Genomic DNA, 14,262 nt, shown 5'->3' with positions numbered 1-14,262 from the left:
AGACCTGAGTTCAAAGCCCTACTCATAATATTTATCATCTATGCAGTTTATTTGGTAATCCATCATTTGCTGAATTCTGTCACGTGTTTTGTCAGTTGCATTCATAATTTAGTATGTTTCTGTTATTTGAATTGTATTCATAATTTATTATAGTGCTTGAGGGATCTCCTAAATTATGGTATACATTCTGGGCTTCCCCTGCCCTTGCCCCATACCACACAATTTCTTATCATAGATTTTTACACATAAAATGATATAAGTATTAACAAAATCTGAATTTTTGGTGAATATGGCATGTTTGTTGTACTGAAAATACATTAAGCAATAAAGACAAGTAAGAAAAATGAAAAGTAGTACACACAATTGCCATCATATGTCTATTCATCCAGAATTGCTGTTTTTCACATTATTTTAAGCCAAGATGAATTGCAGAAATGAGAGTCCAATAGGGACAATTAAACAATATTTGGAATAAAATCATTTGGCCGAATTTTCATAACCACAGATTTCAAAGAATACCACCATCCATGCCAGGTGTACCAGACCACCCCATTGTCAGTCTCGGCTGTGTAGGGGCCCCTGTAGTATACACCATTCAGATTTGCTGAGTGACACCTAGTGGGAGAAAAAAAGAAAACAGACCTATCAGAAACACACTTCAGAAACTTAGAAAACTTAGAAAAACACACTTCAGAAACTTTATATCTTGCTAGCCAATGATCAAAACTTTTCAACTATGGATTCTGCCATTTCTTAGACATATTAATATTTATATGTTTCCAAAACCGGAGATATTTCTACAAAAAGACGATTATTTTAAACTGATGAATTTTAGGACCAAGGCAAATCCGTGGATCCAACTCAGGCCATTTGTAAAGTATTGAAAAATAAGCATTTTAGTTCTTAGTAATCTTTAAACAATAGGGAAAAAAAAGCAAAGAATGACCTTGTAACCTCCAACCTTCCATCCTGTGATCAAGGAAGCTAATGTCCTGCCTGGTAAGAGTGGAATGAACAAACAAAGCAAGGTAGGGGAAAGGTGCCCCATTGAGGCTTCCCTGGATGATTTGCATATCCAGGTTCATCAGTCTGAAGCCAAGATGTGGCTTTGTACTTCAAGCACCCTTCTTCCTCTTCTTTAAATCACTAACCTATCACTTTTTTTTTTAAATCTCAAGGTTAGGCAAACAAAGCCTAAACTACCATTTACAATTTTCCCAGCCATCAACCAATAATCATTTGTCTGAATTGCTAAGTTAATTTTTAACAGATATTGCACCAATCTAGAAAAGTTCACTAGGTTATCATAAAAATTTTAAATGTATCTCTTCCTCCTTTGGAGTCTGTACATTTGTCCCTGGTATGTATAAATTACAGGTAAGACTATGTGATAATTTTCTGTGTTGTCACCATGATTTTAATTACTATATGTTTCTTTTTTGATATAACCAATGAAAATATGCCAAATATTAGAATATAAGGAGAACATTCACAACGGGTAGTTTTGAAAATGTATGGAAAGAACCCAAATTGTTAAATCAAAACGTATATAAATACACCTGTAAATGCTGAGTGGCTGGCTTGGATCACTTACCTTAGTAATTTGCTTTTAGTGACTATCTAGCCATTCTCCTAATTTAAATGGATATCACTAATTTAAACCATGTAGGCTAAATCTGTGAGTGTCCAGAATCTACTGTATTTTTGAAACACCATAATAAGTAATGTTAGAAAAAAGAACACTATAAATTGAGCCTCCAGAATAAATATTTTGGCATCTCTTTATATTGACATCTGCTACATATACTTTTATATTTGGTCTGTGATTTGAAACTTATTTGGAAACTGACTTTATGGTCAACCTTTTAGTACTCTAAGAATAATTTTCCAGCATCCTTCAGTTCTGAGAACAGCCTGGACTTGACACCAAGTTGGAGACAGTAGGTAGGAGCATATTTGATGAAGTATTTGAATGCTCATGTGAGATTCTGTGCCAGGAACAAAGAGAAGGCAGCAATACACTGTGATTGGTTTGCCATGTGAGGAATAATTATCAAGTGCCAACATTTGGTGTAAATTAGAACTATAGGACAGGGAAAGCAAAGAGGAAAAAGAGAACAATAGAGTTAAACCATAGTAGCAGGCATGGTGGAAATAGATCAAGTTTCTCCAGCTTTTCTGAGTTTTCTTTGGTGGCTCCAGCTACTGAACTGTCTGTCTTTGTTCTCTCTAAAGTAGGTCAATGATTTATTTGCCCACATTACTATGTGTGCCAGTTGTCATTCAGATGCAAACTAGTCAACCAAGTGGATTAAAGTACATACTTTAGATCTCATGGTAATACTAGTGATTATTTCTGCATATGGAATTCTGTTCAAAATCAAACATTTTATTTATTTATTTACATATTTATGTATTTATTTTTCAGTACTAGAGATTGAACTCAGGGGTGTTCTACCACCGAGTTACATCCCCCACCCTTTTAATTTTGAGATAGGGCCTTGCCACACTTCCGAGGTTGGCCTCAATCTCCCGAGTCCCTAGGGTTACAGATGTGTGCCCCCACACCTAGCCAAAATCAAACATTACTGATGCTTTTAGATGCCTTTGTGAATTATAGGTAAGTTTTAAATAATGCTAACTTAGAAGAGAAGGAGGAGAAAAGGAAGAGGAGGAGGGGACGGTGCAGATGGCTTTTTAAAGAACAGGAAAGCCACTAAGGAAAGAGATGATCATCACTGGTTATTAGCAAAGTAGGGGAAATTATTTTGTTTCTTTGTTCCTTCACATTACTGAGTATACTTCAGTTCCCCTGTAGGTGGCCAAATAGTAAATGGACTAAAACTTAAAAAAGAAAAGCAAAATTCAGAAAAACTCTTTTTACAGCCCCTTAGATCAGCTTGACATGCTATACTACCTTCAGCTCCTACATCTGCATTGAATCTACCACTCTAAAATCTACATATGATAATAACTGAAGTTATAAGAGGACTTGTATGATCGTAAGTGAAGTTAACATATATCTAGTATGCCTCTGTTCAATAGAATAGAGAATTCTAAAATGCTTTTAAAAAGTTAAATGAATAGTCTTCATTATAAGGAAAATCAGACACTCTAGAAATATCAAAGATTAAATAATGGAAGGTTTAAATGTCCAGATATTTGAAGTGGTATTCATCTTCTAACAAGAAAAGAACTGTCAAAGATTGTGCATTGCCTAAAAATTGGAGTACATCTGCTTTACAGACATAGCAGGCCCATTGGGTCATTTTTAAGGAAGTTTCCATTCCTGTCTTAAATTTGTGAATACAACAAATGGAGCTGTCTGCAAGCCATCTCAGGTGGACAATGGTTAAAGGAATCAGGGATATTTGGCTCAGAGAGAAAATGCTGAGGAATGCACTATATTGCTTCTCATTTGATGCCAGAAGAGTTATGCAGAAAAGGAATTACAATTACTCCATAGCTACTGAGGACAAACCTAATAAGGTAGAAGGCAGATATTAGGTCCATGAAAGGAAGATGCTTGTACAATCAAAAATGGAAGTTGGGTGCAGTGATGCACACCTATAATCCCAGAAACTCAGGAGGCAGAGGCAGGAAGATTGCAAGTTTGAGGCCAGTCTCAGCAATTTAGGGAGACCATCTCAAAAATAAAAAGTGAAAAGCAGTAAGGATGTAGCTCAGAGGTAGAGCATCCCTACCAATACCCAGTACCGAAAAAAAAAAAAAAAAGGAATGATCTTGCTATAAAGTAACATTTAAGTATTCAATCAGAGTGCGGGATTAGGTTTCAGGACTATTATAGCAAACATTTCTGCACTGGGAGAATATGGATTCAGTGAAATAATGAAAGTCACAGTGATTGAAAAGTAGCACTATGTAAAAGAAAGTACAGTAATAACAATGTCTATTTTGTGTGATATGAGAAAGTGAAGCACTAGTTGATTGTTAGGATGCCAATATACTTCTCCCAAGAATATATGTTTTCTTTGTGTCTATTTATGGCCTTCTATTTATAATTTATCCATAATACAGTTTGCAAACAACCTTTGTAAAACTAGTAATTCTGTATATTCCCAAGACAAAACTTTCGAACTTCACTACACAATGAACAAATCTTTGAAAATACTTCATTGCAGAAAAATCCTAGTAAGGCTTACTTATTTAATAATATTCATATTACAAATAGGATCAACATGACCTCATGTATTGTAATTAATACCCACCAGTGAGATATCATCAACACCCTTACAATCATGTTTATATGGCATCCCACCTGTTAAACCACCAGCCAGACTCTTCTTCCTCAGCACAGTTTCCTTTGTAGTTGTCATTATCTCTGTCCCACGTGCTGAACTTCATTCTTTGGTGACTAGCCCACCACTGCACCTCGGGATGGAAGTTCCCTGAAAGGGAGTCTCCAGCTGTTCCAGAATATTCCCCAATATGCAAGTCATAGGAATTCTACAGAAAAAGAGGAAAGTTTTACTACCAGTGATCACCATTTAAACATGTTTATTTAATAAAGAATAGATTCTGTTGTATGTTTTTATTTCTACTGATTTAGAGTTCCATTGTATGTTCTCATTATTAATGCATGATATTAATTAGAATATTGGAGTACCTTTTCATCCCCAACTTTGAAATTTTTATATTGTGCATAACGGCTATTTTTTTCAAAATCTGCAAGGTCAATTTTTAAAGTGTAGTCTCCTGAAAAACAAACAAGAAGTTGCATTTTTAAAATGTGTGACATAACATTGACTACTGAGGTTAAAAAATAATTTACAGCTCTTATAAAATTTCTTTCTACCAAGAATCAGTTTTCAAAGAATAAACAGTGACCCCCTTGTATTGACGATGTGAATATTTTATTGATTATTTTACTTGAAAAAAGAGTAAGGAACACAAAAGTAGAGGTAGAAAAGTTCTACTAAAACTCATAACATAACAACTAGTACAATCCACTTGGTAAAAAACAACAGAAAAATCATTATTTAGTTAGTAGATTAATATATCTAATAATGGAAGGATATAAGTTTTAAGAATTTTAATAGCTTATCCATTTTTCTGAATAAGAATTTTGATCTTAAAAATAATTACTATTAATGACATCTTGTATTTCAAGTAGTCAGACCACTATATTTCATAAGATAGTCTCTATTGCCTGCATGTAAGTAAACTTAGTTATTTTTCCTGGTAGTAGAAAAGATCAGCCAGCAATTCCTTCAAAAACCATTGGAAGAAGAAACAGGAATCCTGGGCGTTATATGAAAAATCTTCCTTTGATATTAGCTCAAGATCAAGAGAATGTTAGACTCAAAATCCATGAAATGGATGTCACTGGAAGAGAATATCAAAAACAGCAGAGGAATATTCTCAAGAATTTTGTACTACACCAACATTCTTGATGACACAGATGGTAATAATTCTTGGAAAATATACCAGCATCTATGACTCTGAGTCAAGAGGTATTTCTGAGAGTTGATATCTCAATGTGAAAACATATTAAGAATAAATGATTTATTTGGTATGTATTCTTGTTTCTGTATGACAAAATAAATCTCAATATAAAATAAGTACTTTAATGACTATACAAATTCCAGGTGATAAAAAATGAGTATCTGAAAAATGATGACTGAACTAGTTGCTACATCAAGTAATCATCTTTTTCCCATTGTCCCACTGTTGGTGAAAAATAAAGACTATTCTCTCCTCAACAGAGAACTATTAGATGATATATGTAACATCCTCTTCTTTTGATAAATAAAATATCATAATGATCTGCCAGTGATGGAAGGTTGGAATTTAGAGTCTCAGACTCCTTCTAGTTCCAAACCAGAACATGGAGGCCCAAAGAGAGAGAGTTCCTCAGCCCAGCCTGTGGTCAGCTCCCTTCTCTTCCTATCCCTATCTCCATTGTGCATAAAGCAAGGGGCCTTGGACACAACTGCAGACAGTCTACACTTAGCTCTGTCCACGCTCCCAATAAAAGATGTAGCTTTCCCTCAGGCTCATGGGTGTACACATCAGCAATGCAGGAAGACAAAGAGGACCAAATGAGTCATGGAAACAAGCACAAGACTTCTTAGGCTGAGAATTCTGCATTTCCATTACTAGAGCAAGCTTAGGAGGGTTGTGGGTAGAGGATTCCCACAGACTTCTTCTCTGATGGGGCTCTTTTAAAGCAGGAAAGATTGTGTGAGCCAGGGCTGTGAAGTGGATGGGAACAGTAAGTCAGGCTAAGTCAATTGTCTTAAAAAGTACTTTGTATTATAGAAGAGACAGAAAAATCAGTTTCAATTTTGAGGTAACTATCTAAATACCTTTTTGGACAATAAATAAACATGGAATTACAGCCCACTTTTCATTTTTTTGCGAACATTTCCAATCAAACTTTGTGTGACAGGGAAAAAGCTATTTTCAGAGGCAATTTCACTACCTTAAGTGCTCTCATGATTAAAGAATGCAGACACAGGGCTCTGTGTTTTTGTTTGGGATGATGTGATACATGATTGTGAAACCTGGAACTGATAAATACATTTTCAGCAAGAATAACCAGCCCAAACGCTAAAACAGAACATGAAAGGGGGACTTGGGGATGTAGCTCAGTGATAGAGCATGTGCTTAGCAGGTGCAAGACCCTGGATTCAATCCCTAGGACCAAATAAGCAAATATGAAGGTGAAGCAGATTTGTTGGCAAAGTCATCTGGGCAAAAATCTACACAATAAAGTTTTGAAAAATAAGAAGCTTGAATGTCATATATTTAGAAGTATCCAAAGGTGTCAGGCATGGTGGCACACACCTGTAATTCTAGCAACTTGGGAGACTGAGGCAGGATTGCAAGATCAAGGCCAGCCTCAGCAACTTAGTGAGACCCTAAGCAACTTAGCAAGACTCTGCATCAAAATAAAAAATAAAAAGGATGGCTGGAGTTGTGACTTAGTGATAGAGTGCTTCCCTGGCATGTGTGAGGCCCTGGGTTCAATACTCAGTGCCACATGCAAATAAATAAAATAAAAGATCCATTGACAACTAAAAATATTTTAAAAATAAATGAAAATAAATTAAATTAAAAGAACTGGGGTTGTGACTTAGTGGTAAAGTGCCCCCTGAGTTCAATCCCCAATACCAAAAAAATAAATGGTTCAAGGGTTATTGCTTGGGTTTTCATACTTTAAATTATGAACAAGGTAAATATTAATGTGAAAAAGAAATAAGGTGGTATGAAAGGGGTTATGTCTCTGGAAAAAACTACTTAACATTAGGACAATAAATATGCAAAGGAAAGGCAACTTTGTATAAATTTAGAAAGTACTTATCTAAAGAAAAAGAATTAGGCTTCTTATCCATACTCTCTAGCTATTATTCTTATATCTCAAATATATTTATAATTATAATCCTACTGACCATTATGAATATAGAAACACAGATGGTGATAATTATTGGAAAATATGCCAGCATCCATGACTCTGAGTCAAAAGGTATTTCTGAGAGTTGATATCTAAATGTGAAAACATAATAAGAATAGATGATTTATTTGGCATACATAGCTTCGCTGAATTTGGATGAAACAAGTAAATCTTTGCTCTAATATTTAATACATTATCAGTGTGATTTAGCATGTTTTCTTGGGCAATACAGCTTCCTTTTATGAAATATTGAGGATCAGACTGAGTGGGGTTGACTATAGTCTCAGAGTTAAGGAAGGCAACAGACAGGAGCAAAAGACCTGGGAAATAGAAGCTTGGAAAATGTGTTGTCAAACTATGTTAGACAAATGTCAAACACTAGTTAAAGACCTGCATATCAATGTATGGAGGGAGGATTGTACAGATGTACAATTTACTTTGAAATGTATATCTTTTTAAAAAATGATTGATGGATAGAATGATAAGCAGATGAATAGATACGTGACAAGCATAGTAAAATGTCAACATAGAATCTAGATGGTAGGTTGAGACTTCTTTCAACTTTGCTATATCTTTGAAGAAGTTTTCAAAATAGAAAGTGGGAAAGGGCACAGGAACAAAGACATTTAGTATATTATGATTTTAATTGTAAAAACAGCCCCAATTCCTTACTTCTTCATCTTTCCCTTTTGTAATGTCACTTCATATCTCTTCCTACCATTTCCTTTCCCCTTAAATCTGAGCTGGTCTTATGACTTGTTTTCACTAGTAGAAGGAAAATGGCTGTGTGCCAGTTCTGAGGTCTCAAAAGATTATATGCTTCCACTTTCTTTCTTGAAACCCTGACTCTGCTTACAAGAACAAGTCCAGACTAACTAGCTAGAAGATGAGAGAAGATACAGAGCAGAGCTGAATATTTCCATATGACGTCAACCTAGAGCACTCAGAATCCTGCTGACCAGGATGTTGATTGCAGACCCATGAACAAGTCTAGCCAAGATCAGCAGAGCCCAGCCCTGATCAGCAAGCCACCCAGCTAACTTGCAGACTTATGAGGTATAATAGATGGCTATTGTTTTGAAATTGCTTGTTCCACTGTATTATTGTGGCAATAGATAATTGATACAGTATACATAATTTTGTATTGATTAGGACATTATATTTCCATTTTAGAAATAGAAAATATATATGAGAAAAAAATTCCTTCCCAACCTTGTTCTAATTTTTTTCCTTTCTTCCTAGTTTTAAGCAGCCACAATTTGCAAAAGGGATTATTGCTCAATAGATATCATTATCATCTGCAAATTATAGTAGTTACTGAATTTGTCCAATTGCCTATGACTTAGTGGAAAACATTTTCATGTTGTTCCTATTGTATTTCAGATGAATTTGCTGTCAGGCAAACCTTACCTTGTGTAGTCAATAGGTGAAGATTTTTATTGCCCAGCCAATATTCACCATTTTTTTGGACAAAATTTCCAAAGCCATTTTCATAGTCATTCCATCCTCTAAAATTTTTAAAATGAAGTTTAATTTTAACAAAATCCAAATAGACATCTGAAATACCAAAGGTTTCCCCCTGAACACCCACCTCTATTATTTTCTTGTTGAGTTCAATTACCCTCAGTATTCCTACTTAGTAAGTGAAATCTTGTCTAATTAATAAACAGGTTATGATTAAAAAATTTTAACTTAAAAATCTCACACTTATTACTGCAAATAAATTTTTGCCATAATTAGCACACCTGTTGAAGTCCTCACTGCCATCGGATCTCCTCTGAATTACAGTCCATCCTCCTCCATCAGACATGTCACAATAAACAAAGAATTCTGCTGGGCTCTGGAGAGGTTTGATTTTGTAAAAGCCACTGCGCTTATGGCCATCATTGAAAATCTCTGAACAATCTGTTTGCAAAACAAGGCAATTAACATTTGTCATTTGTCTTTTTTTTAAGGGAGCTTCTGAATGAGATTATTCAATACCATTGGAGACATACAAACACATGACATAATCAGCTTTTTATAATTGCATCTTGTAGATCTCCCAGTAGATATGAGAAAAGTCTTATTTTTTTCTTAAGAATTTAATTATTATCTAACTCCTTGATATGATCATGGGGGGAAAGAGTGAAATAGGAATGGTTTTCTTAGTTATGATTTTTGTAGAGAACAATATAAAATACAAGTTATTTGTATTCAGTTAATTATGAAATATCTAAGTGGAGCTTATAGCTTTATGAGACAGCATACTAGAACTCTTCTATGAAGCTCTTCTTTATCTTTTCTATGAAGCTAAAAATGAAGGTAAAATTATAGCACCAAAACAATAATTTAATATGGGTTATCTTAACTTAGAGCCTTATAAATAATTTGAACATTGGAAACAAACCCTAAATAGTAATCTTGTTAGGTTCTTAAAACTTCTCAGTCTCACCAGATTTTTTATTAACCTGCTGAAATTTCTAGCAGTCTACACAGTCTCAAATGTTTTTGCCAAAGGCTGCCAGCTTCTACAGTTCCTTTCATTCTTCTTTGCCATGGTGTTTCTTTTGCTATTGAAGCAAAATTACTACCAATTTGTCACTGAAAGGTAATATTTGTTTCTTAAGTGACTTGAGGGTAGAACAAGTTAATATGCATGGGGCTGATCTGTGCAGACTTGGAGAATATGGTTAAGCATTGTTTAGATACTCAGGAAGCTGTTTGAGGGTGATAGAAGTAGTGGCCACTACAAAGATTGTCCCAGACATCTGAATAAAAATGCTTTATCATCTCTAACTTTCACATTTTATCCTTATCATTTTCTTTAAGAAAAAAAATTCTCTTCCTAATTGGATCATTTCAATCTTTAAACATATTTTTAAGTTCTTTCTTTGTGTTCATTGTTTTGACGCCAAATTGTCTACACTCTTTTGTTTTGCTACAAAGTAGGATTCATATTAAATAAGTTGAATGGGAAATAAGAATCAAAAAAAAATAAATAATCTTAGTCACTTGATAAAGTCCCCCACAAGGCTGAGACCAATCATATACTACTGCTTTGTTGAGATGTTCACCTTTGTGATGATTTAGGCTTCATTTGTATATTTTTCAAGAGTTGAAGCACAAGTGTTCCTTAAACATGCTCAATTATAAAACTGACCCTGTTTTGGCAATTAAACAAGGAGAAAAACAATGAGGAAATGATTACATAAAGTTAACCCAATGTTATCAAAAATTTCAAGTCTTGTGGTTAAGTTTATTTATTATATGACACTTTCATTAAAGTTTGGAAAGGAGTTCTTTGTTTACATTTCGTCTTCTACCAAAGAGCTGAATAGCAGACTCATAAGGTTCAAACTGTTTTCCAGGCAAATGTGGAAATAATTAGCTATAATATTTGCCTTTGGAAAATTTTGTGAATATAGAGGTTTCTGCCAACATTTTCAATGTTTTTATTTTATGCCAACTATAAATGTGTTTATTTGTATTTCTTCTCCCCAGGAGAAAATATCAGACACAACTTAAGATCCAGAGGAAAGTTTTCAGTGGGGAAAAAAAAAAGCAAAACTGAAAAAAACAAAATCCAACAAATAAATACACATCAAAAAAATGAAAAAGCACCAGTATTTCAATTGCTTATACTAAGAGAACAAGTTAAGGAGCCTAAATGAGGAAATAAGTAAGACAAATGGCGATAGCAGGAAGTTTGATCAATGTAGTGTTTAAAATGTTAACTAGATATTTAAAACTGAGTTTCAAAATGTTTCAACACAATCAACCCCTTGGAAAATAGGTAGGAGAAGGACAAGTTTAGAGAGCTCAATATTTATGGATGTTTTAAACAAGTAAGGATTCATGGATACATACCTAGTAACAGAATGAAGCCAGGGCTTCCTGCTCTCTGTTTTGACTAACATTGCATTAAACTGGGTGATGTGAACAGTTGCTCTGATAATGCAGAAAGCAACCCACAATAGAAGACTGAATGTTTTAGCTTTGTATAGTGACATGCCAGCTTGCCAAAAGGACTTTCCCCCCTTGTCCCAGAATGATGACTGGGGTTCAAAGCTGAGAACCAAAGCAGACACTAAGTACTCCACATTCTTCACTGAAAAATACCCAGCAACAGAGATGAGCCTCAGTTCACAGAGCTTGTTGGAACATGCCAAAACTAGACCCATGACAGACATTCTCACCCTGGGGCAACACAAGAAGAAAAACTAAGAGGAGAAGGGTTGTTGGCTCTTTGGAGTATGCAGTATTCTTGTAGGGTGGGATGAGTGGACTGTTTCCTCTAAAAACAAGGGAGAGAGTAAATGACAATGTCCATAGATAGCCGACAAGCATTGAGTACTTCTTTTGAGCTAAATACTATATTAAAAATATTGGCTTATTTAATCCTCCTGACAAATAGATATTCTTATCATTCCCATTTTACGAATGAGAAACATGAGGCACAAAGATGTTAAATAATTTGCCCAAAGACTAGAGCTAGCAAGATGGGCAGCTGGACTTGGAAACCAGACTTGCAAATCTACACTGTAGCCATTAGAACATGCTGCCTCAAGAACTGACAGAAAGACTAGGGGCTCCTGCAGAAGGGGTCATGGTGGAGCCAGTGGACTTGCTGGTCAAACAGATATGATGCCAAATTGCTGCATTTGTCACTAATGAATGTGAATTTGTTACAGTAATATTTTAATTCATAATCTAATAGCACCCAAATGCTTGAAAACAGATCGTTTAATTATACACTGTATAAAAATCATGTGATTTATGCATTGTTTGCACAAATTGCTAGGTTGTATGTAATTAGGTGTTTTCTACCATGCAATAACTTAGAATTCAGAAATTCACTAATTTAGTAATGATATAGTAACTTGTAAATAAGAACAAAGATATTTATATTTCTACAGATCATATGTGTGAACAGTGTTTTTTTAATAAATTTAAGGACACCAGGAACATACACTTGGATGTGAGCAGTATCTTATATATTTTGTATAATATATGGTATTAGGGAATAAAATCAAATTGCTTGTATGTATAATTACGTCAAAAGGAACCCAGATACTTTGTATAAATATAATGCTCTATATTGCCTATGGTAGACATAGTATATTACATTTTACTGAAATTTATGTGGTAGATATTTTATTTATTGAGTGTCCTTGGTAGCCTCTCTAGCACTATTGGTCTTTACACTGAAAAACAGAGTACAGTTGAACTTAAAGTACATTTCAGGTTTTATTCCCTCATCTCCTTTCATATTTGTACCATATGTGAATAATATTAAGTGCAAATCTACTGACTTTAGGGTTTTGTTTTAGTTTTTATATCCAGAAATAGTGATCTAGAATGTCTATCATCTACCTTATCATTATAACACACCCACCACCACCACCACCACCACTACCACCACACCCAATACAATGGTTTGTCATGACCCTTTTCTTGTGACTCTTCTACCTAATTCCTTTTTGTACAATCAGTCCTTTTCTGGCATTTCAAATGCCCAGTAACCGATACATTGCTTTATTCCTCAGTCACCTCTTGTTTCTCAGGGTTGGCTCCCCACGACTCTCAACACAACAGACTTCTTCCCGTGACTAGTTGCACAGTCCCAGTAACAAACAACTGATTACCTGCCTCTTGCCATTATGTGACCCTTGTTGGTGACTTGTTCTGATGGTATTCAAATAGCTACCCTGAATCTTGAGCTTGGTTTGGAATTTGGGACAATGGTTCTTCACCTGCCTCTGTCAGTTCTTGCCCTTGAGATCAGTTCTGAACTTATCTTTGGAATTACGTATTTATATGCTCATCCCTTGAATGATCAACTTGTCGCTTTCCTCTCATGTTGTTATTCAAATAACTGTCTTGTCTGATTCCATGGATCTCTTTGAAGTGCTTGCCTACACTTTCTTTCACCTGATCTGTTCCACCAATTAAATTTTTTAAGTATGTATTGAATGTTTTTATATGCTAGTCACCATTATAGGTACTAAAGATACTAAAAACTAGAGAGTTTAGCAGGGAAGATAGACAATTAAGCACAGAAAGACAATACTCTGAGGTGAGTGCAATGATACGAAAGGAAAGGCTGCTTCTGGAGTGCACACAAGTCTACCTCACCCAGTCTTCTGGGGCAGGAAAAGTTTCCCGAAAGAAGTGAGGGCTAGATTGGGATCTAAAGGATGAATAGTAGGAGTCATTTCAGGGGGAAGAAGGAAAATACAGAAGATGTTCCGCACAGAGGAAAGGGTTCATGAAAAGTTCCAAGACTCTAGAGAGAAGGTGCTACTGAGAAATTGATATAAATTTAGTGTACCTGCCATGTAACATGCAAAAGGAAAAGCACAGTGACCCATAATGCTCAAATTCTGGTTCTCTGTGTACTTTTTAAAAATACCTTTGAAAGTTATTTCTTTATTCCTCCTGTCAAACAAATTTCATATCCTTTGACCAGTATCTCCCAACTCTTCATGCCCCCCTGCCCCCACAGACTCTGGTAACCACCCTTCTGCTCTATCTCTGTGAGTTCAACTTTTCCAGAATCTACAAAAAGTTAAATCATGCACTATTTGTATTCCTGAATTTGACTTATTTCAGTTAACATAATGTCCTCCAGATTCACCCATGTTGTCAAAATGGTAAAATTCCCTTTTTTTTTTAAGGGTAAAAAAATGTGCGTATATTTACCACATTTTCTCATCTATCCATCGACACCCTAGGTTGATTCCATACCTTAGCTACTGTGAACGGTGCTGAAATGAACATGGGAGTACAGATGTCTTCCACATACGGATTTCATCGCCTTTGGATAAATTCCCAGTAGTGGGATTGCTGGATCATATGGTAGT

The 14,262-nt window shown here is 35.1% G+C and overlaps 1 protein-coding gene across 5 annotated transcripts in view; it reads right to left on the bottom strand.

Moving 5' to 3' along the window:
- Positions 1 to 358: 358 nt before the first annotated feature.
- Fgl1 (fibrinogen like 1) overlaps positions 359 to 14,262 on the bottom strand; it is a 31,808-nt gene continuing 17,904 nt past the window's right edge. For all 5 annotated transcript variants that reach the window (XM_047547903.1, XM_047547905.1, XM_047547906.1 and 2 more), the window contains exons 4-8: positions 9,163 to 9,322; positions 8,828 to 8,925; positions 4,628 to 4,716; positions 4,280 to 4,467; positions 359 to 615 (exon numbers count right to left, since the gene is read on the bottom strand). In XM_047547903.1, the coding sequence (XP_047403859.1) occupies positions 456 to 615; positions 4,280 to 4,467; positions 4,628 to 4,716; positions 8,828 to 8,925; positions 9,163 to 9,322 (695 nt within the window). In that variant the 3' untranslated portion in view covers positions 359 to 455. The remainder of the gene's footprint in view (positions 616 to 4,279; positions 4,468 to 4,627; positions 4,717 to 8,827; positions 8,926 to 9,162; positions 9,323 to 14,262) is intronic.

The sequence above is a fragment of the Sciurus carolinensis genome, chromosome 4 (genome assembly GCF_902686445.1).
Source record: "Sciurus carolinensis chromosome 4, mSciCar1.2, whole genome shotgun sequence".
Lineage (NCBI taxonomy): Eukaryota > Metazoa > Chordata > Mammalia > Rodentia > Sciuridae > Sciurus > Sciurus carolinensis.
Note: the sequence above shows the minus strand (reverse complement) of the source record. Positions and strands in the feature narration are given on the sequence as shown.